The sequence below is a fragment of the Salarias fasciatus genome, chromosome 13 (genome assembly GCF_902148845.1).
Source record: "Salarias fasciatus chromosome 13, fSalaFa1.1, whole genome shotgun sequence".
NCBI lineage: Eukaryota > Metazoa > Chordata > Actinopteri > Blenniiformes > Blenniidae > Salarias > Salarias fasciatus.
The window spans coordinates 12929692-12956264 of record NC_043757.1 but is presented as its reverse complement, the minus strand read 5'-3'; the positions used below and the strand labels follow the sequence as shown (position 1 = coordinate 12956264).

Genomic DNA, 26573 nt, shown 5'->3' with positions numbered 1-26573 from the left:
CACAGTTCACCCTGAATCCCAAAGGCACAGCGCACAGGTACACTGAGGTGTGTTATTTCTTTAACCATTTGGTTGAGCATTGAAAACAACTTGAAAGTCTTTACATAGTGAAAAGCTTCAAAAATGGTCCGACTCAAAGTCAGTAAAGCAAAAGGACGTATTCAGTCCAGTTCTGCGAGAAAATTGTTCTCTTTTATTATTCATAACAATGTGATTTCCTGCAGAGGTCCAATGGTGACACATTATTCCTTCAGAGTTAAAGAGGGACCATTTAAAGAGGTATAACAATGATACTACTCTGAACTGAGGGCAAATGCAACCAGACGTCTGCTTATATTTATGTATGAGGAGTCTTACTCAGCATCAGCCGAAATTATATCACCGACCACTGAGCAACAGAAAAGCAAAGACAGAAAGGAAGAAATTCAGATGCACTGGCTGACCTCTAAATGACCCCGGGAATTCAAATGAGTAGGCGAAGTACATGTCAGGTAAACTCAATAATAAAATCTACTTCCGTGCCTCCACTCAACCACATTTCTGCACAGCTGCAGGCAGAGGTGCTGTCAAATATACATACATACTGCATTTTAGGAAAAAAATAAAAAATAATAAATCATCCTATTGATCACATTAGCATGCAGTTGTGTGCTTAAACTTGATGGGAAATAAAGTGGGCTGGAGATGCGCACACACTGACAGCTGGTGTGGTTTTGTTGTCTCATATGGAATCACTGTGAAACAGTAACTTGTGAAGCAGTGGCTGGATCATTTATCGAGGGAAGGGCAGGGCCTGGGACAGCTTTTATAAACAGAACAGTCCTTTGCTCTGAATTTATTTGGAAGTTGTTTCTCTTTCTCCTTCTGTGTGGGTCAGCAATCGAAGAAATAGAGCCATTTGAACACAGAAATACATCTGTAGCACAGCAGTGGAGGACATACGATCCCCTTACAGGACCTCCTAGGTCGAATGGTTTAAGTTCTTTTTTTTATTTTATCACATAGACTTCACCTCATTTGTTTCGACCAATGGGAGCATTTACAACGATTTTAATAAATTCTTTTATTTCACAATTTATGACCTCCAACATGTGCTTTCTTTAAAGCCTTGAACTTTACTTTGATTGCAGCCTCACACTGATATAATCATAACGATATAATTATTGATTCTTTACAATAGCCATGGCATTATAAATATTAGAGAGCCCTTTGATTGAGATGGCTGTAAACGGAGAAAACTGTATCTCTGGTAATTCTGGGTATAATATTCGATTTGAATATTTTCAACCTCTGCACTGTGGAGTGAAGAAAACATCATTCAAAATGCTCCAGGGCCCCATAAATCCTGTGATTATTCCAGTGTGTGCTTAAGAAATGTGGAGCGCATGTGCGTGGTGTGTAGGAATTAGAGATGATTTGCATTTTGGAGACCTAAAGTACAGGTGGCCATAAAGGAAATGATCAAAGCCGGGAATAGGAGGATTCTGTCTGAATCTATCACGCTGCTGTTTCTCGAGGTATCTCAAAGTGAAAAAGCCTGTGAAATGTTGGAGATAAAACAGAGCAAACGAGACAAGCCGAGCCATATATCCCTCTCTGGGAGTTAAAAGCGGGGCATACGTGGATTTTCAAATATCCATAACCCATGTCAAACTGTCTCAGCAGAGATTAGCAGCGTATAGAGCTGAAGGTTAGAATTATCAGTAATCCTAAAATACAGCACATAATTTGTACTTTAAGAACAGATGACTCCAAGTGGCTCATCTAAATGAACGGCGAAACAATAATTAGTAAGTTTTTTCATTTTAAAAGAGAAAAAAAATACTAAAATTTTTATTCACAAATCAACTTCAATGGCACATTTAATCAGAGAAAGGAAAAAAGGCTGCTCTGGTCTCACATCGTGAAAGCCAGCCTATGTTCCACTTCCAGTGTAAGGCTACTAATTAAACATTTTTTGCTTTCAAGGCGCCCTTCAACATTTCAAAAGCACTGTATCAAAGGGTCTTCAAAGTCAAAACCCCACTCTGAATTTTGAGTTGACAGAACAGCATACACATGGAGACAAGTGACTTGGTGTATGCCCCCTGTCTTTGTGGCAGAACCAAAGTGAGACTAAAATCACGCCTGATGCATAATGCATACTAATGGAAGCCGGTAAAAAGCATGATCTGCCCTCACCGAGGTTGGGTTGGGTTATCAGAGTCTCACTCGCATCAATGATGAGACAGAAATCGCTTGAACTCCATTACTAAGTAAATGCTACTGACAGGTAATGATTCAAAATCAGCCTTGGCTTCCTTTCCATTCATTTATATAGTAAATCAAATGCATTGGCTCAGTGATTTGGTTGCACTGGATTTTGTGGACTGCGTGCTGTTTTGCATTACAAGCCAGTGTGAAAAGGTACAAACCAAAATGGAAGTGGAATAAAGTAAAGTGAAAGACATTTTCACACACTGCAGACCAAAGGAGGCGGCCGTCACTGAACGGCGCTCCCGCACAATGCAAAAGCAACAAGATGGACAAGATCAGGAGACGATGGCCAGAGTTACAGAAGAAGATTTATTTAATGGGAGCCTTAGAAAAGTAGATAGATGAAAGCATAACAATGCAGACCTTTTTAAAGCTGTAGCGTTAAAGTGAACCGAGAAAGTCTTCAAAACCATTTGATATTTTCTTCAGTATTAACGTGAAAGTCAAGTTTCTAGAGAGGTAGTTGTGGTAATTCCTTATCTCAAACTTTGCTGCAATTGAGCCACCTGGAGCTCTTAAATGTATTAATTCAAATAAACAACAAACTTTGATATATTTCTAACAAGTCTTCGATGAAGCAGAACAATTATAGCTTACTAGAACCAATCCAACCAGGGTACCCTTCAAGGAATTACTGAAAGTTGTGAACTTATCATGATAGCTAATTGGGAGGCTCCATGAATTATTTTTCTCGGGCAAGTCTGTTTGGTGTCTAATTGTATAAAATGGAAAAGCTAAGTAAAATATTACCCAGATGAATCTGCACAGAATCATAACACATGATAAAATAGTCCATAACAACATTCCCCAAAGCCCGAGATGGAGTATAAAAACTAACATTCGTTAAGAGACCCAACCTCATTAGCTGCAAATCGAGTTCAGCTCTCTGTACTGGTATAGCAGTGACCTCTTGAAAGCATAGTAAGTGCATAATTATTATTGAATCATAGGGACACATTTTCCAATTAGAAGAGTGAATATTTGTTTTTCCTGTATACAGTAAGGCGAAGCATACAGTACACCACAGGGTGAGTGTGTTCCTTGCGATTTCTTCATTGGTCTTCTGCTTTAGGAATAATTACTCCGAGACCTGAAGCCAGGGATGTATTTGTCAGCTGGGAATTTAATGGTCTTAATGAACTCTCTTTGTTAACAGAAGCAGAGCCTGCTCGTGATTGCCTTCATCACACTCAGTTCTGCAACAGTTGATGGTAGCTCGTCCCATTTGCACACACTCAGTGATACCGAGCTTGTGTGGACTCTGGTGATGCAGTGTTGTGGAGGAATAAAAGGCAGGATGCAGCATGTTTGGGAGCCAAGGTAGACGGGAGTGAGATGAATAAGCAAAAGAGAAAATGCAGCTGGCCAGACAGATATGTGGAACCTTGGATAAGTGGGATTCCTTTTTTTAAAAAAAAACAAAAAAAAAACTGGCTATTTCCCTCCCTGCCAATGCTTGTGCTTGGGGATGCTACATGCGACTGATTTATCTCTGCAATGAATATGGAGGGATAATGGATGGATGAGTGAATATTGATCTTCCCACAAATCAGCAACTAATCCCAATTGTCATTTTTTCAAATTCTTCAATGTTTCAGACATTATGTTTTATACAGAGACTTTAATAGCAACGTGCAATGCAATCAATCATCTGTTTTTTATACTTTTTAAATATTTCTTTCCTAAATTTGATCACACAGGCAATGCAAAATTCATGTAGCCATTTAACACCTACATCCACTCGCATATTATACAGTACATATGTGGTTTTGCGTTTGAAATACAGTCCTATTTTATTGATTCAGTACACAGGCAGATAAAGCGCCGGTACACGTTCGCTTTACCGCTCAGCACAACATAAAGCCATAAATCTGAGTTTGCCCAGAGGTAAGAACAACCAACACTAATTAACAGTAGTAGGATGAGAGGTCAAAGCCGGTGTCGTATTAGCGTAAGAAAACACTATTTTTCAATTTACAGTCTATGCTGGTCCGGTGCGCTTTAAGTAATAAACCTTCCAGTACCACAGGCATGAATACAAATACACGCCCTCTTCTGCACACTAAAGAATGCATGTTTCCAAAGTCGGGTTATTCCAGCTGTACCAACATAAGGGCTTTCAAATGAGATGGCTAAATTGTCCTCACAGAACTGACACTTCAGATACGATGGCTGCCTTTAGGGAATGTCCATAAAGCAAGATCGCTGATCCAAACTAAAGCTCAATTTAGGCACACAGCGCAGAATCGGTTTTCGATGAATATGTCCAGGCCCGAGAAGGACTTTGGTCCAAGGACACCGTAAGCTCCGAGGAGGTCAGCGCACCCTCTGTGCAGACCTGAGGGCCATTCTCTCACACTTTGATCTGAGCTCTGATGACGGTGTGGCAGGCACAGACTCAGGAGAGGGAGGATTAGGGACAGAAGGGACACGGAGAGTGACAGGCTCCTTTGTATTCGCTTTATCCTCATTTTGGGCATAATGCATTGCAGGCGGGATGCAAACCTGTGGCTTCTCTAAGGTGTTTCTTTTTTGGCAATGGAATTCTCAACTCTTAAAAGAGAGATCAAAGGCGAAGCGGGCTCATTGATAACTGTATAATGGCACACTTTCAGAGAACAGGCATTTTGCTGAGATGGGCGCGTGGCTCAAACTGCCAGCTATTAGTCATGCTGTCGGCTCATTTCCATATGTGTTTTATTGTCTCATGAGCAAAGGCTACTGCACCTACTCACATTTATTGCACTCACAGTGCAGCTAATGATATTCACACCTAAGGCAAAAACAAAGAGCCTTGTGCCTCATTGTCTCCATATGAAAACGCTCTTGAAAGGTGACAGCCAGGATGCACATTAAGGTCTCATAAGACCTTTTCTATTCTCCGTGCTCATCTGGAAATATGAAAAGCTTAACAAAAAGCTGTCTGTTTCAGAAATGATCATGATGACAGTTTAAATATCAATCTGTATAGCAAACACATTCTAAGCAAAAACATGACAAACGTGTGAAGAAGCAACCTGGTTGAGCTTCTGTTTGTACTCTCAGAAAAGCGGACGTTTAAAGAGCTTCATTAAATCGACTAATAATCAAAAAAAAATAGCATGTGTGGGAAATGCATGGAAACCTGCTGTTGTCTATTGTCTATGTAAATATAGCAGCGGATAAGCTGCGGGCCATGTGGGCTTTGCCTTTAATAATGTCAGCTTTGGCTGTGAGTCACAGCTGCGACACAACTGAGCACGATATACCAGCAGCATATAACATCACAACCATTAAAGTTCATTAATAGCCCAGTTATCTGTGCGTTTCCGGTGTGAGGAAAACCTGTAACCGATAATGTAAAAAAAAAATAAATGGAAAAAAATACTGAATAAGTATTTAGAATTTTTGAAATTACAAACTTATGTTATCATTGACTATCACACATGCGATTCTTCACAAGTAACCATGAAAAAAAAAACAGATGAGCCCAGCTTAAAACTATTTATTTTAAATCGAAATACACATTGTTGGAATGTCAAGAAGACATCATAAAATGACAAGATACTGTTAGTTATAGTACTTTAATGTAACGTCAACTAAAGCTTTCACAGCTGCTAAAAGTACTATATTTTAATGCCAATCATACATAGGGAAGTCAAGCATTCAACAAAAGATGGCTTTTTGACATGACGTTACTTCTGAATACACGTGACTGCAATGTAGATGAAGTGTGGTGAGAATGCCCTAAAGAGACCGTAGCTCATCTCCTGTCCCCACGTTTTTACCCGCTGCACGCTGAAGACACACCAGGCCCAGCAAACAGCCGCCTGAGCATCCTGGTGTCTTCTTTGCCACCCTCGGGGAAGCACATAATACATGTGTCTTGTCACGTAGCAAACTTCCCTTATTCATGGCAGGTACAGAGATATTGGGGATCAACAGATGTGAAAACACTGGTAAGAGTGCTCCCGAAGGCTTGTTGCCATCTTCAAGTACTCCTGTCACTTTTACACTACAGTGCAGGATATGGATATAAAGTATGAGGCTATAAAAGCTGTGTTTTGAAACATTGGGGCGTTAGTGGATTTATTGAGTGTAAAAGCCTTTTGAAGGATTGCTGCTTCAAAGTATCTACCTTTAAATCCCGAAGGAGATTTATTTCACCAAGCAACCACAGCTAATCAAAATCTCCCCTCAGACAAAACCGGGTTACATGCTCGATTATTTTGTAGGTGCAGAGAAAACACGTCCGTGCGCCAACATGCATTCAACACTCCCAGAAAGATCAGAAGGAGTTGGGGTCTATCTTGTGAGTGCATGAGGGTGGTGGTCATCATTAAGGTGCTTAATAGACCATATCGCCGGTAGGACCTGACAGGCAAGCTGAGAAGAGTGGAGGATCCAGAGAGAGGGGGTCACCTTCATGTAGAGACAGCTCTGTCACACAGGGGCCATGAATGGAGCCACTCTGCCACTGTGGCCTGGGCCACACAATACACGTCTACGGTCGACCAAGCAGAACAGCACATCCCCCACACCCTTCAGACTTCAACACAAAAAGAAACAGACTTCGGGAAAATTCAGAAACTGCAAGAAAAGGTTCTAAGGTGCTTTCTTGGTTATATCTGACACATTACAACATCCAGTATACCGGGCTTTTAAACACTCAACATAAATACTACTAATATATTAGCAGTTGCAAAATAAAGGCACCTGGAGTCTTTTTTTTTTTTTTTGGTAATACTTTTTGCTCACAAAGAGAAATGTTGGTCCTGCTTTATGAGGGTGGAAAAACACAAAGTTAGAATAGACAAAACAGCAGTATCAGGGCTGCACATAAGACTTCTGTTAAATGCTTTGAGATCCCAGAGCTGCTCTTGGAAGTGGGGCTATCTTGGTCTGGAGCACAGGTGCATCTTCAAATGAAGAGGAATGAGGAGGGACCAGATCCCACCAACATCCCAGAGAGAGAGCGAGAGAAAGAGGGAGAGTGGGAGAGAGAGAGAGAGAGAGAGAGAGAGAGAGAGAGAGAGAGAGAGAGAGAGAGAGAGAGAGAGCGAGAGAGGACATGCCACTCAAGGTCATGGCGAATTGCAGCAGCATTGGCAACTGCAGATTGATTGGGAGTTTGGGGAGCAGCTGGCTGAGAGGAAACCGGAAGGTGACTGAAGGAATCACCAGGTGGCTCTTGTGAATTATGATCCCATCCAACTCGCTCTTTCTGTCTCTCACGCAGCTCGAAGCAGTGTTTTCACATGGCGTCTGCCTCTGAACAACATCCGTTTTCCAGGTAAAGTGAAGAGTTTGGGCACAAACTAGATTTGTGGCTGTGGTTTGATTTGAACTGTATGGATAACTTTTTTATCACAAATGGCCAGAGGATAATACAGCTAATTACAGTTTTCTAAATGTGGAGTTCATCATGAATATTGATAAAGAATTAATTAGTTGCTAAAACTGGAAAACCATTTTCTCTGCACCAAATACATCACATGTTTTTGGAGCAAAAATGTACTGCATCACTTCATAGGATAGACAAATCATATCGTGCCGCTACAAATGGTGTAACCAAATAATGTGGGAAAATTTCTTATAGGTCCAAAAAAAATAATAATAATAATAAAAAAAGAATAAAAAAATAAAAAAACAGGCTATGGTGTTTCAGTCATTTCTCTTAATCAATAATTTATTACAACAGAATTCAGAGCAGGCTGATTAGTATTTTGCTGTGGATCATAATTACACTTGGGTAAGAGAACATTAAGCAGGAGCGGTGCCGATGCCAAACACATTCACAGTTCCTGATTATTCAGCCTCCTCCTGGAAAAATCTCTTGCAGGACTGGGCTCAGGTGGGGAGTCAAAGATTCCTTACGGTGCAAAATTGAAGGCATGGTAGCTTTGATTAGGCCAAAGCAATCAGTTGTGTCTGCTTATCTCAAATCTCTCCTTTCTAGTCTCATATTAAGGCGTCTTCACTCCATCTCTGCCGTACACAGATACATAAGTGTGTTCTTTTTATTTTTTAATTGCTTGATTGCTTGCCTGTGCTCAGTCCAGACAAAACAAGAACTTTCAGGAAGGGAAAGTGATCTCTCAATACCCCGAGTGATTCCTGTCCTCTGTATGAAGTGCTCTGTATGAACATTTATTACAAGGGTTTTTGAAGTGGATGAGGATTTACCACAAGCTCAATACTTCACCCAGGGATGTTCGAACCAATACACCACTATTTAGATTCACAGGCAATTAATAAAAACAAAACAAACACAAAAAACAGCTGTTCTTGTTTCAGTTAAATCTTTTCGCTTCAAATAATCTGGTACGTTTTTATATAGTCTGCAAACACCATAACTGTTTATCATTTAAGGCTTGACGCTAAAGTTTAGTCAATAATTTTGTCTCCATTTCAACTTTACTTTTTTCTAAACGTGCACGTTTGATAAAATCATTTGGAATTTTGCCTCGCACTGGTTTCTCTTCATTTTGTTATTTGCTTAAAATTATACAGAAGAAAATCAAAGTGAGAAATAAAAGGCCTCCCCTTGACAAAGGTTTCAACATGCAACTTGAAAATACTGCTTCATTTCATCCCCTGTTCCCTTCTGTACCACACACACTGCACAGACATGCTGGTGCACACATTAGTACAACAACCGCAAGTTCATAACAAGCATAATACTGCAGTGGCAAGCTGCATTTCAGACACGCTGGTCTTATTTTCACTTGATAAATGAGATCTTCTGTAACATTTGCTTTGTGGAATTTCCATACATATCTGAAAAATGATTTTATTATATCGTTTCATGTACACGTGTTCATGCTCTTTGCTCTCCAGTGAAGGAGGGCTGAGCCCTTAACTGTAGAGTGACCTGGATTTTATTCCATGTGTACTGTCATTACCATGGGTTTATGGATGTGACATTAGATATTAAGCTGGGTGAGATTTGGAGGTTATCAGGCGTTCCAAGCTGTGTGCAAAAAGTCAAACCGTGAAACAGGATTCAAGCTGGCGTTCACTCTGGCAGGCACTTCATCCAGGATGTGGCACGGTGACTAAACCGATGGGCTTTCTAGATTCATCTGAATGTGAAATGAAAAAAGGTGGGTATAGGTACACTAATAGCTGATTTAAATTTAAATCTGTTCCATGGTTCTGACAGTTGAGGCATCATTCATAAAGGGCGAGTGTGACATTTGCGATATTAAGGCCACTGGTTGACAATGAAAGAAATGTTTAATCTTCTAAATTACCCCATGAAATGATTACTTCAGGAGGCCTACCTCATAATGATTTAATGCTAACATGTCGTATAATTTTTAATTAACTTGGAACAGGAGAAAACGCAAAGGTGGGGGTGTAATTCAAGGACGATAGCTCCACATTCAAAATCCAGTGTCCACTATTAAACTGCTAACTCTATCACAAATTAAATCATAAAATAATAAGAAAACACTTGACCACAGTGCAATGGCCTCTGCGGATAATTCAAAGAAATGTTAAGTGCTGGGTCAACAACAAGGCCACGTATTTTTCTCAAATATTACTAACCAGTGAGATAATCTTGGAAAGCAAATTTCAATAGTCTGAATTGAAATGTCATTGCTGACAGGGAGAAAAAAAATTAAATAAAAAAAGGGAAGGATATATAAAAGTACCTTTGTGGCAATTGTTTGCATCAATGCAATATTGCTATGATCGGAGCAAACATAGAGAAAGAGGGTAAGAGATGAATGGTTGCTTCGAAACACATCTATACTGAGTAAGAAACAACTACGCACTCAGTGATCAAATTCAACTAAAAGAGAAAACTACTGTTACAGTTGGAGACTGATGGTGGGGGGGGGGGGGTTACTTCCAAACAGCGGGACTGGGTACCAAGCCCCATAAGAGAACCGCTCAAGGAGAGAGCAGCTGACCTGAAAGAGAAGATCATGAAGTCCTGGGAGAACATGACTACCTGCTTGCCAAGGCTAAAGAACCAAGTACCAGAGAGATCTCTACTAGACGATGCAAATAAAGAACTGCTAAGTATCCGTACCATGAAAAACACCGAAACCAACCAGCTGATCTACACTACGGCATCAGTCATTCTAGAGATGCTTCGCTACAAGATGAACAGCATGAGTAGCTAGACGTCACAGCCTCCATGGAAAAGAAGATTACAGACAAAAATCAAGGCAGCATGGAAATAAGTTAGCCTCCTGACAGAGCTGCACAGTGGCGTGAAGCTTAAGAAGAAACTGCCCAAGAAATACAGTAAGTTGTCCACAGCCGAGGCACTGGAGCCTGCTAAGCAAAGACTCACAGACCTAGCTACCCACCTAAAGAAGTGGAAGCCAAAAGAATAAACACAGCATTCACCAACAATCCTGCAAAGGTGTTGCTACCTTGAAGCTCCTATCTGGCAACATAGCGGCTAAGATGAACAGGCACATTGGCAATAACAGCAGAGGAGCCAAGCACCAGTTGCTGGTTGACAGGAAACTCAATGAGGCTATGGAAGACAACTCTGGAAGCTAACTCAAAGCCAGTGGAAGAGGTGAGCATCAAATGTGGCATTTACCAAGGAGACACTCTGTCCCCTCTGCTGTTCTGCATAGGCTTAAACCTCCTCAGCCAGATCATCACCTGGATACGGGTACCGATTCTGCAGTGGAACAATCGTCAGTCACCTCTTCCACATGGATATATATATACAGCTGCACCTGTGAGAAGACTGCAGTTTAACAGAATGACAGCTGAATAAGACGTATAACATATCTACGTTTGTGCATTTGTCCTCAGAACAGTTTTATAAATGCTGCATGTATGGGCAAGCAATAAATACAGTTGCATTTTTCTTTTACTGCCATTTAGTATAACAGTTCTGATCGTAAAAAAAAAGACCAGGCAGACGGCTAGTGCAATAAACATCAATCTAAAACTTTATACATATCCTGGATGGAAATAAGCACTTATTCAAGTAGCAAGCGGCACAAAGAAGTACAAACATTCCCAAGCCTCCCAAAACCTGTCAGTTCTTTGCCTAAAGCATTCTCTTTGATAAAAACACATGGGAACCGATGCATTAACAAAACACAGAGAAGAGTTGGGCTCAGTGCCTTTTAGGATGTAAGTATGTTTTAAGGTTAGGGAGAAAGGTAGGCTGTGAAAAATCTGAGGAAAACATGCAGTGAAAAGTTGTAAATAACCTCAGAGCATATACAAGGAGTAGGTGCTTGGTTTCAGGATTCAAATCCCAGAATCGCTAAGAGAGACAAGAAGACAGAAAAGAGTAAGAGAAAAACAAGTGCAAAATTAAGTCACAAAAGAAACTTTAAGCAGCCTTAGAGGCAACTTCTTGTTTGCCAAAAGAGAATCAGAAAGATCAAAGGCATCTCTGTTATCCTTTCTTGTAACATTTTTACATTTTATTTCAGACAAAATATCAAGCAAAATTTTAATCTCCTGCAGACATTTTTCAATGACTTTATTCAAAACCCACCATGAGATCTGAAAGAAAGCAGGGTTTCAAATCTAAATTTTGTGTCAGATCTTACAGAAATACAAAGAAACAAAGATGACTGAAAGAAATTACGGCTGCTCATTCAGTGAAAAAGACACAAATTCTTAAGCATCTTTTGGCTGAAATCCATTCTCATCTGATCCTTTTTTACCTTGAAAACACGCCATGTGGTGTGAAAGCGAACAACCCCCATGAGCCAAACCACGACGGAGAGACCTTGTCCTCCGACAAAACACATCTGTATGATTGGGGACGATGATTGAAGGATAATTGGGTGCAAGCTTGTTGAAATGGAACCCCGTGATAAACCAGGAAATTCCAGTTTCATGGACGTGGCCCTGCCAAGGTCGACACTGGGTTCAACACCTGGCTGTATAACAGCCACCAATGAAAAGAGCTCAGCGACCTCTGAGGCTTAGTAACTAGATTAAACCCCAGGGTGAAAGTAAGAGTCACACCTGTGCTGAATGCACGAACAAGGCGCTGCTAATAGACAATATTGGTCATAATAACTGCTGCTGTGATCATGCGATGTGTTTTTTAAATGCATAAATAATAAAGATGTTAAAGACAAATTATTCAAAGTGTCTTACGTGGTGTTAATTATCATCAGTGCGAGCCCGTGCTTTTGTCTTCCCATTTAACTTTAATGAAGTGAGCTAAAATGAACAGAGATGCAGCTTTCTTATTATTATTATTGACTCAACAATTAAACTTTCCATCTGTGAGTGCGGAACTGAACATGTTTCCAGGTGAATCACAATCACAACATGCTGTGTCATTGCAGCTTTTAAGGGTCAGGTATTGGTACAGAATGAGTTGATGATTTGTAGATTGCTGGCAAACAAAGGATTTCCCTCCTCAGTTGTTTATCTACACTCTTCTTACACTTCTCCACCCACGGACACAATCTCAATGCGACCAGAAGAGTGACCGAACAGGCTGCAGCAACATGGAGTGCTACCTTGGGGATGGTGCAGCATTAGTAATGAGATGACAGAGCATGATAGCTCTGTCCGGCTTCATTTCACTGGCTGGCATCCACACACACACACACACACACACACACACACACACACACACACACACACACACACACACACACACACACACACACACACAGGCATAGGCTCACACACAAACGCTGTTGGCTGGAGCGATTCTGCATGGTAATTAACTATAATGATGTAAACAAGAACTCATTCCACTGAGTTTGCTGCCGTTGAACAGCAATCTGTTACAGTATCTTCATGATGGCTGAGAATTGCTGGATGAAGAGCAACTGTCAGCCTATGAGAGAAGCCTTATTTGCATGCACAATAACATATTTCACATCCTGCTAGTAAACTCAGATCCTTTGATCAAAGAAAAAGCATTTATCAGGTGGTGGGGGAAAATGTTTGATGACACTCGTGCTTCAGTCTCACGCACAGCTCTTAACAGATGGGAGTTTACTAAACGGCAAAGAAAAGTCTTTCAGTGAGGACTGGCTGATTTTTGTTGGAGCTTAGTACGTATTGGTTTAGTTGAGGAGATTTCAAAGCAAACAAAATGCTACCGTCCCCGCATTGTCTGTTCCTGAGTTTTTCTCTTGTCGGAAACAATGTGTTTCAAAAGTGGCCTCACTGAGGGAAATGACTTGGGAGTTTCTTTCAAAATCAGCACGGCTCCAAATGAGTCATTCCAGCGCTGCACTTTAGCTGAATGACGTGCTGCTAATCAGAAGTAATTGTCACTAACTTTTCCTTGGGTGGATTCCCAAGTTCGGTGACTGATTGAATTCAATGAGGTGCTGTAAGTAAAATCAGGAGTAAAAAAGTGAGTCACGCTTCGATTCCTGCTGTGAAGAAGACACTCAGATAGGAACGGTTTTGTTTGGTTTGTGCACTGCCCACATTCTTCAGGTATGTTTAATTAATGTGCGCTTATTGCGGTGTTCGTGTCTCATGGCGTCTGGCAGCAACGACATCTGTTTAATCAACAACTTCCTCTGACAGTCCCTCAGTTGGGTGCGAGCTGTCGCTTCTATTCTCAGATGGCACCGCAGAGGGATATGAGCCTCATAGAAATTCAGGAGACTGCTCACAGCCAGGTACAGCAGCCGAGAAAAAAAGATGAAGTGAAACCAGTCTGTGTGCTGAGTGAGTCTTATACTGCTTGACTGTGCTTTAGTGCTTAAATTATTTGAAGAGCCTTTATTATTGTCGGTGCGCATTAACATAGAATGAAGCTGCTGCCGATTCCCTCAGAACATCTGAGGTGGAATGGTCTGTGTAGGAGGCAGGATTCACTCTCTCTTCTGATTGCTGCGAGCTTCCTGTGCCTGTAATCAAGACACTAGCATGTTCACATCAGGCCTCTTCACATAGTCACTCTGGAGATTACCTCTTCCATCCCCATCAACTGTGATTACCCCTTTCAAGGTGTGTGGAAATGTCACATCTTACATATCCTAATATTTCACCGCGCATAGGGTTCTGCTGTTTCAGAGTCAAGCTAATGCCAGGGGAAAATGATGTGACTGGACTGTCCCCTTTGCCCACACCTGAAGCTCCTCCCCCTGCTGTGGTTGTCTCCTTTTGAATTAGGCCGTCGGGGTAATTGAGGTTCCCCTGGTCATTAACTTGGACTAGGTGGCAGACCACCACAACCACTATCAGGATAATTGGATCTAATTGGCCCAGTGTTGCCAATGATTTGGATCAGACAAATAGAAATGACTAATTTAAATGGCGTTGTGACCTTTAGGAAGCTTCAGTCTAATTAACCTTTGTCGATGCATGCAGGTGTTGCACAGTGTGTGGAAGTAGGCTAGGAGCAATGGCTGGACTCAAAGAGGGCCGGTTCATCATCACATATTGCAGCTAATTTAGGGTCCGTACCCTATAAAATCCCGTCCAACAATCAGTGTGCAAGATTTTATATCAGTCAACTTGGTTTTTATGTTCTACTTATGATGTTCAATCACAGTAAAACTTTGATTAGCAAAGTTGGGCTTCAAACATTCCGAAATAAAAAGTGAAAATACGCGAGGATCACATGAAAAGCTGCCGGACGTACTAAGTATGGAGAAAACAACATTTAAAAATATTGGAAGTATATCAAGAAAAACATGATCTACATAGTTATACTTACCTAAACTAAATACTGAGTGCTGTCGATACAAAAAAGAGCAAAACTGAACCTCTCATTCTCTTATCCCAGTTAATGACACAGTTTACTTTGCTATGATCACAAGCCAAATATGTGCACAATCAAGTCTCCATGCTTCTCTCAGCCATTATATAATTAATCTGGAGTTGCCTGCACTCCCGGACATTAATTTACGAGAAAGGGGAGAGAAGCAGAACGAGGAAAACTTTGTGCACGATCTGTTCGGTTTTTAAATGAAAATTAATTAATCACTTGGGGAGCCGGCACACCAAAATGGAATAGGACAGAGAACAGTGTCGTTAAGTTTGATACGGTAGTATTTGGAAGCATAAATAATGACAAAGATCCCCCAGTGCCCTTAAATAAAGCAATAAAAAACACATTTTCAAATATCACCAGTGACCTACATTGATAAAGATGGAACAGTAAAATATATTCACTGCACATTTTAAATCTATTTCCCAGAACAGAGGAGACACTTTACCTGGACAGCCACAGAGCATGTCATCAATGAATATGGCCTATTGTGAAGACCTTGGAGGCATGGGGCTCGCTCCATTCGCTATGACGTTTCTTGCTATTATTTGTAATCTTCCAGGAAGGGTGTGCATGCAGATCTGTGTCAATATAGGCTATATATTGTTTGTGGAAATTAATTTTGGGAAAGCTGTCAAGCAAAATGAATAAAAGCTCATGCTCCTAGAAGTGTTGGAATGAGTCCACAGAGAAGGGTAGCTAATCCTATCATTCTACACCATTCATCTACAATCCACTTGGCTTCCAGCATTTTTCTCAACGGGCAATTTGTGGCTTCCCTGCTGGATCTCCTCGAAGCCAGTGTGTTATGACTACTAAACACTTCCAGGGCCGACTGGGAGTCGGAGAGGAGGCCACTAAATACAGTCTGCGACCCTGTCACTGTCCACAGTGGCAGCTGCCAACCCACTGTGCACTGCCAGAAATAAAGTAATGACAAATACTTTTAAAAAGCATTAAATTGTGGCCTGTCAAAGCCAAATTAGGGCAAGAAAAGAGGCTTGGTTTCCCACAAAACCACTAATTAGGCAAAGAGTAAAACCCCCATTTTACCCCACATGCCTGATAGCTCAGTGTTGGTTGTTTTTACTTCACAGAACATCCCAGAAACACACTGAATTAAATTAATCAACAATGAAGATTTAGATAAACTCTGGATTTTTTTCTTGAAGGTCACAGTATAAGGGGCATTTCATATGATCTCTGAAATGTAAGACAGTGGAAGGGCTCAATGGCTTGCAGATGGGGGTGTCCCCCACAGCATAGCCAGTCTCTTTCTGCCAGATGCTGTGCTTGCTTGCAGGGGACAAATCTGAGCAGCCTTCCATGACTAACTGAGTAAAGGGACCTGCATCAACTGTCTCTTCAGCTCTGTGTCCTGCAGGGCTTCCTGAATCTTTGGAGAAGAGGCCCTCTGGGGTCTGACTGCACTTGTATAAAGTACACCACTTTTACATTCACAGAAATGCTGATAACAAAAATTGAATAAATAATAAAAACACGTACATGAATTGATATAAATGATGTACTTCTAAACATGGGTGGTGGGTCTCTGTCACTTTTCAAAAGATAGGCCTGTTTAATACATGGTGTGGTACCTTCACACTCAAACACAAGCCCTTTTCTGTCTTTTGACCTCTAGAAATCCATGCCACAGACTGCTGAGCAGTGAGTTTTCTCAAACTATCTCTGATGCTTCCAAATAGACCATAATATCGCGGCATGCTCCATATATCAGAGCAGCCATAATGATCCCTATTTAATATGTCCTGGCTCAAGCAAATATTGACAGCCTGCAAGAGAGTCCTCACTTGCATCGACCGGCTGGGGTGGTGTTATTATCACAATTCACGCCTGGAATCAATGCACCAAAACCCCTTGTTTCGAGCTACACTTTCTCTGTGGCACTTCACCTGAGAACACACGGCAGTGTAACAAGCACTGAGCAGAGGAGGGGGCTGTTTGACAACGTGCCGCTCATCAGCCCAGAGCTGCAGCCCCGCTCGCAGGCTGCGCGGCTCCCATGGCTCCCCAGTGTGATGTTGCAGAGCCCAGCCGGCAACGCTGGCATCCAGGCTGTGGGCTGTGGTCAGTCAGAGCCTTTGGGGAGCTGTGACAGCCTGCTGCCCTTTCAGCCACAGCAAAAAAAAAAAAAAAAAAAGAACACACATACAAAAAAAAAGGAAAAAAAAAAAAGCACTGAAGCATAAAAGTCCTCTAGGCAGAGCAAGGTCTGTTGCAACAGCGCAGGCACATTCACATATACATATTCTCCAGGAAGATGCTCTTAACAGACTTAATGTATGCATGGACATGGGCAACGATACACGCTATCACTTTCCAGGATGCACAGCAGCCAAATGATTTGGAAAATACAACTCAATAGCCCTTCCAACGCGCTGATTTTTATCCAAAGACAAAGACAGAGTGAGGGTGTTAAAAGTGTGTGACGTTCCAGACAGCTTTCTGCTTCACTGTTTGGGATAAACGGCAGGTATCTTGGCTCGGACTGATTTTCATTCTTTATTTTGAAGGCCGCCCCACAGCAATTCTAACTAACTACCACTCATACTTAAGAATTTCCCTTGTAAAATAAGCTTATAGAAAGAACCCATCTGGTTTTACATTGAAAAAAACAAACAAAAACAAAAAACAAGCAAACATTTTAGTGAAGTATTGAAAATGCATTCACGAAAAAAAAAAAAAAAGTTATTTCTTTGCTGAAGTTCACTGAGCTGCTGTAATCCTTGATGCCTCAGGCATTGAGCATCATCAAAAAATATTCTATTAATTATTTTAATAATTTATCCTTATTATTTTTTTAACGGTATCATAATGGTCTGAATTTAATCTAAAAACTCATGCTCAATCTCCAAAAACTCAGTCAGGAAATGCTCCAGGTTGCCTAAAAGTCACATTTTCAATCTTCCCCTGTTCCGTCCCAGTAGAGCTGTAAATCTGTGCAACATCACTTAGGGACCGGAAAAGCTCTTCTATCTAATTTCTGACGATTGGGGATACCAATAAATGCTCATTCATACACAGCATGCTGCCGGAAGGTACAGGAAACACATTTTAAGTCCTGAAATTCAGTGGAATTCCCTGTAAACTCCCTGTTCCGACACGCTTACGCGCACATGGAGATTTTGAAAACGATGACGACAGTAGCCGTACTGTTTTGTAGCCTAAGGGGCGGCTTTGAGGTCCAAGCATCAGGGATTAACCAGCAATCGTTTCTTCGTTTTAATCTTTCATGCTCAAGTTTATTTTGTGTTCGGCTTTGTTGTGACTCCTATTCCTCTGTAATGCCCTGGAATCCCAATTAGGGAGCCAGCCATCTAGGATTCCCAACTGTAGCCCCCCCACCCTCCTCTGCCCACTATGCAGACCCACTTGGCGGGGTGCCTGTCTTCAGTGGGATCGCTTGTTTCTCTCTCACACAGCAAAAGCTCAGAGAGAAAACCCTTTCAGATGAGTCACAAATGAGCTTAGTGCTGATCAGCTAACCACAAACTTGGACTCTTTGTGTTGTGCATCAAGAGACGGTGAGATGGTCTGCTAACAAAGAATTAGAGGAGAACCCTTAAAGCCTCACTTCAAGTTGCTCTCGAATATCAAGGCAGTTAGGAGTAATACCAAATCAAGGCCACGTTCGTGTTTGAAAAAAGGAAGCTATTTCCTTTCTGGTTTTGGTGAAAAGGCTTTTTGTTGTCCTTGAAGCAAGGAGAGACGAAATGGACTGTGGCTAAGATAATGCAATGATTAGGCTCATCCTACAAGGCCAGTCAATCACGCAACGCCGCTGTTTTCACCGAACGTCTGCTCAATGCAGAGCAGCTGTATAAATACATTAGAGAGAATCCAGCCTGCTCCCACTGAACACATAAACTATGTGCCTCACAAATAAATGGATTACTAGATAAATAAAGCAAGAGATAGACCTAAACTAAATAAATCTCCGGAATGTGCCAGAAACAAAGCGAGGTCTTGGGTGTTTGTGGACGGAAGCGCCACACAACCCACTGGTGCGCGAATACCATGATGCCTGAGGGGCCCACTGCTGAAGTGTAGGTGCTCTCTCTGCCCGCGAAGCCTTGGACAGAACAAAACTGACGGAATTACTCTGCTTCGCACCAGTCCAATGCAATGTCATGCTTGCGGCTCCTCACGTCCTACTAGAGTTTCAAGATCAGCAGGCACACCACTGATTTTGATCTTACTTCAAAACACCATAACTACTTCAGACATTTGGCTTCACAATCCGTTTAATTGCTACCTAGAGATGTCTATTGCACTCACAATAAGTCATCAACAGAGCAGGAATTTGTCACAATCATCTTTAATGAAAGTGGCACTCAGCTATGTCTCCTCTCACTGTTGGTAAGCACTTCCATTGATTGGCCTCTGATGAGGCTGTGGGGCAGTAGGTTGGCACAGAAAAAGTGATTTGTGGCCATTTGGTGCGATACTGATTTGTTTACCCTCTGTGGGCAGGGCAAATCCATATATCACAGAAACCAGCCTGAAACATACGGTCCGCAACTGGCTGGAAGATAGTGTGCGAATGATCCGTTGCCAGCTGCGGATTGTGTGGGCATTGTCTCATCTAAAGCCCCCTTTAGCCACATTCACTGAACTCCTTGTTTTTCCTGTGTTTTAAAGAACAAAAATTCTACTTGAAGAGGCGGCACAGGCATATTTAAGGGACGTTTCAAGTGCGAGACGTTCAATTTCTTGGGCGGAAAACAATAACTCACAAATCTCAGCGAAGGTCTCTGGAGAATTTAGGGAAGGCTACGTTTTTCTCACCTTAAAGTGGCGTCCTAAGCAAAGAATGATGCCATATATCACAGTCGCAGTATACAGACGTGTATACAAAGTCCTGGCTCTCATTTAATCATGAGCCAAAGTGGTGAACATGAACAGTCTTCATTTGACAAACATGAAACATTACCATTTTGTTGTGTTTTCTGTTGCTTTTGTTTAAATAAAGAAGATTAGGGCTTTTCAAAACTGTATCTAAAATGAAAGATGCTAAATCCTTTTGTTGCTGTACCTTTTCCAATTTTTTTTTTTTCAAACGTCTTTTCTCATTGAAGGCTTACTGACTGTCAAACAAAAACACCAAAGCTCTTGATTTCCTTCTTTCAAACTGCACAGAAGCAGAGCAAAAAATCCCCCCCCCCCCCCCCTCGGATGAGCGTGAGCTCGGCGGCACGCTGTACTCACCACAGTTTTCAAATCGTTCTCCTTCATCAGCCAGAGGGAGTTCTGGTAGCAGGAGGTCAGGTCACTGTTCTCGGTCGGCCCCACATGACCTCTGGCCACTGGGCCCACAGTGTGGATCACATCTGAAGGAAGGGGACAAAACATAAAATTCTCATTTTAGCACGGCCTACTTTTTTTTTTTTGCAAGGATAAATGGTCACTGCATTTAGCAGAGATGACTTCAGTCCTGTGAAACTATTCAACTGCCATTAGCAGTCAAGCAAGTACAAAGAATCTGCAAATTCATCAGTTCCCAAAAACGATAAAGTTTGTCCTCACAATGAGACAATGAGGTGGATATGAGCAACCCAGGGCCCAAAATGAATGCATTTATTCAGTAAATGAAACGGCAGCTTAGATAGAAAATCAATTACAAGATTCTTTTATGCCATCTACTCAAATATTCATATCTCCCCCTGTACTCGGTTTCCCTTCGCATAGTAATGCCTTCACCTGTCAATCACTGGCCTGCTGGTCCGGCCTGGCCGTACTGAGGAATGTAGCTTCGTAATTGAATTATTGGAGTGATGACAGGAAAATAGGAGAATTGAAGCAGTGACTTGACAGAAACATAATCTTGTGCATTCTGCAGGGCTACCCTCGGCCTCCTCTGTGTTGGGTGGTGCAGGTCAACACCAATATACAGTGAATCAGCCACAGAGGAAATCCACAGGAGTGGTTCATTACAGACGGTGCATGAGCAGAGAATGACTGCAAGGATTTCACAGGAAAAGAGATTATTACTACTCAGCAAATCACCTTACGTGTGTGAGCGTTCTATGCATGCTGAATCCTCAGACGTCACAGAGCTTTGAATGCAATTTTGTACAATCATGAACTTAAATTAATAAGGCTATGTATCATGAATATTCTGATGTTTATGAAAAAGAATACTTTCCCAGACTGAAAAACAGCAGTCTTTTCCCTTCAACCAGTAGCTATGACCACCAAATATTAATTTGCAGTGCATTAAATATACCTTAATCAACTACCGCCCACACAACTTGCAAATTAATGCATCAAGTATCATCTTCTGTGCACTGAAATATTAGGCTTGCAGGAGGGCTGGAAGTTCCGACGCGGTTCATGCGAGGGCATCCAGGGAAAGCACAACAGCCTTGTGTTTTAAAATGCAGTCACCTCCGGACATGTTTCTTGCGCCTAACCTCACAGTTTGCATAACATAAAGCACTTAGCCTCAATTTCCTGCTGACTATATCATTACTCCACCTGACCATTAATCATTTATGGATTAAGTTTACTTCTCACTTGTGTGTCTACTTGTTTAATAGGTTGTCGGTTAGGATGAGGGAATGGACGGGGCGGCTACTATCAAGTGGCTTGTTGCTGGAGTGGCTCAAAGGGGTAAGACTGAACTCGGGAGAGGTAAAAAAAAAAAACAAAACAAAAAAAACAAGAGGCCGGGGTGATCCCCGGCTGAACTAAGGCCGGGTTGTAATGAGAATGGAGCTGTTTGAAGCATTGTCTTTTTCCAGAATAGCAGTCTGAAAATTGCATTGCACAATGCGGTTATAATGGGACACGTGGCGAGTTGTTTTTTCTGCATAATTCATGAAGTTCTTCACTACAAGCACGGCAACATGCCAATTAGAGTGTGGGTAAGCGCCAAAAAACCAGACTACTGGTGAATTCATGAAAATTTAAACAGTCCTTATCTCACCAGTACGGATGTCTCCGCTCGTATCCTCCACGCTCCCATATCAAATAAATATTTATACAGCTGTGTTTCTGTAAGGTGAACGACATATTTCACTTTGCAACGGAGGTGGGAGATTACAGGAAGGGCATTCAGACGCCGACGAGCTCTAAAGCACTGACAGCTGCTTCAGTATCTCAGTGAGGTTAAACACAACTGACCTTTTTACCCTTGGTTTAGGAAGAACTGGAGTTATTATTTTGTTCAAAGGAAAAACAGCCTGGTATTGAATGTCAGGATCTTGTGGCAATCACTTCCAATGAATCACAGTTTCTATATACATCAAGAGGACTTGAGTAAGTTTTTGTACAAATTCCAGCGTCATTTATTCCTTGCACATTTGGCCATTTACACTGAAAATACAAGAGATCTGGAATTTAACCGGCATTTCTAGTATGTGCTCTAAGACAAAAATGTGCAAAATAAAATGGATTTAATAGTAAAACTTTTAGATTTAAGAAAAACTTTTAGACTTTAGTCGAGGGCGGTATGCATAAATCAGTGTACATTCTTCCATTCTGCCATCCGGCACCCCGGCTGAATCTCAAATTAATAAAAAAAAAAGAAAAAAAAACATTAGCTGGCTGTTACAGCAACATCTCTGATCTTTTAGCACTGCCGTCATCTGTTGTTCACTTTCTGTCAACACTTTCTGTTCAATTTTCTATGTCGAAAATTGGGACCATGTCGGAGCCACTTGTGGGCCAGCTCAGGCCCACGGGCCATAGATTTGACACTCTTAGAATATTTGGAATCTGCAGCGATAATGACAGCAGTGTTTTTCCATTACCGACACATAAAAGTGTCCTTTGCAGCATGAGCTTGGAGAGTTTTGACAGATCATTATTAACATTTGTCACCATTATTTTTTCCCTCTCCTGGTAAAACCCACTGCTTTTATCATCATTTGCATCCATTAGCTGACAGACACACATCCGCGCTGCGTCTTCCTCGGTGAGAGGTCCATGCTGCCACACGTATATCATTATCTCAGTCCACCTTTTCTATTGAAGACGCATAAATCTCTATTTTGGTTGTTAAGAGACTGCGAAAAGGTTCTTTGTAGATTAGGAGAAGCGGGTTTGATTGCGGGGATGATAACAGATGAAATACGCTTCGTGGCTATTCATGGCGCGTTAAAGAGAATTTAATGATTGAGTATCAGAAATTTTGTAATTGTAGTTTGAGTTGAAAAGAGAAAAAAAGATTTTAAAAATTAGTCTGTAAAGATACGTAACAGGCAACAGACAGATTGGTCTGCACAAACGAAATAAGTCATCAAGTAATCCAGGGGGAGATTTTTCTTTTTCTGTTTTATTTTTTTAATCACACATATCACAAAAGACCCTCCAAGGCAATAACCTTGCCATTTCTCCTCACAGTTAATAAGCCTTCCCTCTCAACAATGTTTTGGAGCTGGTTCTCCACAAATACGGACCGGCTTGGTTCGCTGTGATCTCTTGGATGGGGCTGCAAGGTCAGGAACAAAACTGAACCGGCAAACATTGATGATTGCCACTCGGCGCAGCTATTCCCTGTGAGTTTACATGCACCGAAAAACCAAAACAAAACAAAAACTCAGCCAGGAACAGGCAAAAAGAGCAATGAAATCCACCCAATTCCACAGATTTGTTCTTTTCATCAGAGTCATGGTGCGTCACACAAATTAAACAACATAACCAGAAGGATATTATCTCCTGTGATATAATGATGCTCAATAAGGCTTAATATACGAAACATGGATGAGACATTCAATAGATTTTCTACTACTGTTACCATTCTGCACATATTTCTTGCAAGAAAGATAAACTTACATGGACTTCTTTCATTTGTGATAATAGTCAATCTTTGTCACAATAAACTGATCTGCAGTGTGTTACTCATAACATGACCAGATAAAAGCACAAACTAATAAAAGCAATATAATGAGAACAAACTGTGGAAGTCCACAGAAATCTGTGGTTCTGACTTCTTTTGTTTGGGGTTAGTGTGTTGAGAAATTATTTGGTCAAATTTACTCAAATTCTATTGAAGCAAAAACAAATGTGTTTCGACTGCTGCTTGCACTCAATCACATTTGAAACAAAACCGCGATACCTTATTATGTGCAATCATAGAAATAAGAACTGAGAGTGTTTCCAGCTCTTGTCTGAATCCTCTCAGGACCTGTGTGCGACTCGTGTTTTTCTTTGTTGTGGAGTGTCATGTTGTCGAAACAACAAGACACCCTGGAGGATACGGCAGGAAGTACGGAGGTGAAGGTGCTTTCAAATGGTGACTGATAATGAAACATCTGACATGGTACACTAAAAATATTCCAGATTTGAACCTGGTGGAGTTTGTACTGTGACAGTGGACAAACTAACTGCTGCTGTATATAAATATAAAAATGCCATTATTGATTCTGGAAGAATGAATGAACAGCCTAATTTACTGCATAAATTCATGTATTCTGATTTTTTATGAGCTGCTGTGTCTAGAAAAAAAAAAAAAAAAAAAACTTCTTCAGTTTAGCTCGTTCAGTTTCTTTCCAACTGAGTGGTAACCACTTTTGAGTGAGATGCTCTTTATCAAGCAAGTGGAGTTTTAAGAGCTGAAGAATAACCATCTAAATATTGTTCAAACCATTTTGGGAGCAAAACTCATTATGGCAATTTGTAACAAAGACCACACACATCTCAGGAAACTCTTTGAGAAGAAAATAACGGGTGATTTGTTAAAAATACAGCAATAAAACTGTGGGAACGCCCAGGTGGACGCCTTTTCCCAGGATCATATGAGACGTTGCGGAAGTAATTATACCAAAAAGGGAAAAGTGGAGGGTAAAGCCTTTTAATGTGAAAAGATATTATTAGAAGTGAAGTTATTTGAAGTCAAATGAAAACCGCTTAAAATTTAAAGAACAGAGTGAGCAGTTAAAACAGCTGCAGACGACAGATGAAGGTAATATGTATCAGATATTTCAAGATAAATCTAAGCTTTCCACTGCTTACTGATATAGAACAGCTGTTTACAACAATATCAGTATGAAATATTATTTGATGTGTCTTCATTACTTGACATTTGTGCATTCACAAGACCAGATCAAAAGCAAACTCTGCACAAACTGGCCAACCAATTGACGACTGATTTTCAGACTGGATGTGCTGGACTGGACATGAAATGACCCCTCAGTACGGCAGCGGTGGAGCCGGAGAGAGAGCATCTGAGACAAGCCTACTAAGTTATTCCTCGGCTCTGGGATGAGCTGAGGAATAACTACCACGGGGACATGCTCACTTCAAAGATGCCACTTTCTTAGCAACTAAAAAATCTTTTGAAATATCTAGACTTCATTTAGAAGAGAAGTGCAGTGCTATTTCAGAGAGGGACCAGCACTTCACAGCCTAATCAATCTTTCATTTTTTTTTTTTTTTACTAGCCAGCTCTGACTTTGAGGCTGTGTTACCATCCCACATAATAACAATTTCAAAAGGCTAAAAATACTTGGACATATTGACTGGAGTGTGACTCCTACTGAAACGTCCTGCTCTCACCTACAACTCAATATAAACACCATTAGCACCGCACAGGCATGGGGATGTCAGAATTTAATTTAAATCTATTAGAATTCAGGTGCAGTAGATAAAAATGACAATTATCTTCCACACTTAAGAATCAACACGGCAGATAATGACTTGCAGCCCATTAAGAAACTCGGCCAAAAACTTATTACTTACTAATTCTGAATCAGTCCCTGTTTTTATGGGTTCAGCCAGACCTTGTATGGAGTATAAACTGTAGTCTTATTAGTTTATGTGAACCCCTCTAACAGAATTAACAGTCTCCATAAAGTTGGATGAGTGATGCTGACAACCAGTGACAGCACTTTATGCATCACGCTCTGGGTTTTAGTGGCGGCTGAGCTGCATTCAAATTAAATCAATGTCCAAAAGTGGAGCAGTCTCTATTTAACAGTCATTCTTCAGGGCAAATTACTACAATACCAGAGGTGATGTGGTTTAAATGTAGTGATTTCTTTCTTTTTTTTTTTTTTTAATCTGAAAAAAGTTTGTCACAAAGAATGCTCAATGTAGCGTGAAGACTGGCTCTGAGGAGGGAGAATCGCAGCTGGCTACGCCATAAAACCCGGGGATTTCTCAAATCTAGGACAAGATGCTTGATGTTGTGCAACAGCCGCCCGTCTCCTTTTATAAGACTTGAGTGAGAAAACTTTACGGTAATGCATCGGAACAAATTGAAGAAAAAAAGATCAATAAAGTAACAGCACTCAGTGAAATGTCTCGACTGGGCGCCATTACTACTGAATTACAGTTTTTCTTTCTTCTTCTTCTTTTTTTTTTAAACATAAACAAAATAAAAAGAAAAACATTGAAGAGGAGGAAGTAAATTGCGGATCGGGAACGAGGCATAAGGGGGGGAGAGGAAATTTGCTCTCTTTAAAACCTTTCCATTTTATGTCACTTCCATCCATAACCTCATCTATCAAAGCAGGCACTTCAGAGTAGACATCATAACAGACTCTTTTTTAACAAGAAATAGTAACACAGCTGTTTTCTGACATGAACGGCAAACTGCATCAATCACAACGAGGCTTGCATGTTCTCATTAGCAGTGGCATTAGGAGTCAGGAGCAGTTACAGCAGCCATGAC

General features: G+C 41.1%; 1 protein-coding gene across 3 annotated transcripts in view; it reads right to left on the bottom strand.

The window, feature by feature from the left end:
- Window positions 1-26573, bottom strand: part of macrod2 (mono-ADP ribosylhydrolase 2) — a 410420-nt gene that overhangs the window by 104450 nt on the left and 279397 nt on the right. For all 3 annotated transcript variants that reach the window (XM_030105906.1, XM_030105907.1, XM_030105908.1), the window contains exon 6: window positions 20165-20286. In XM_030105906.1, coding sequence (XP_029961766.1) covers window positions 20165-20286 — 122 coding nt within the window. The remainder of the gene's footprint in view (window positions 1-20164; window positions 20287-26573) is intronic.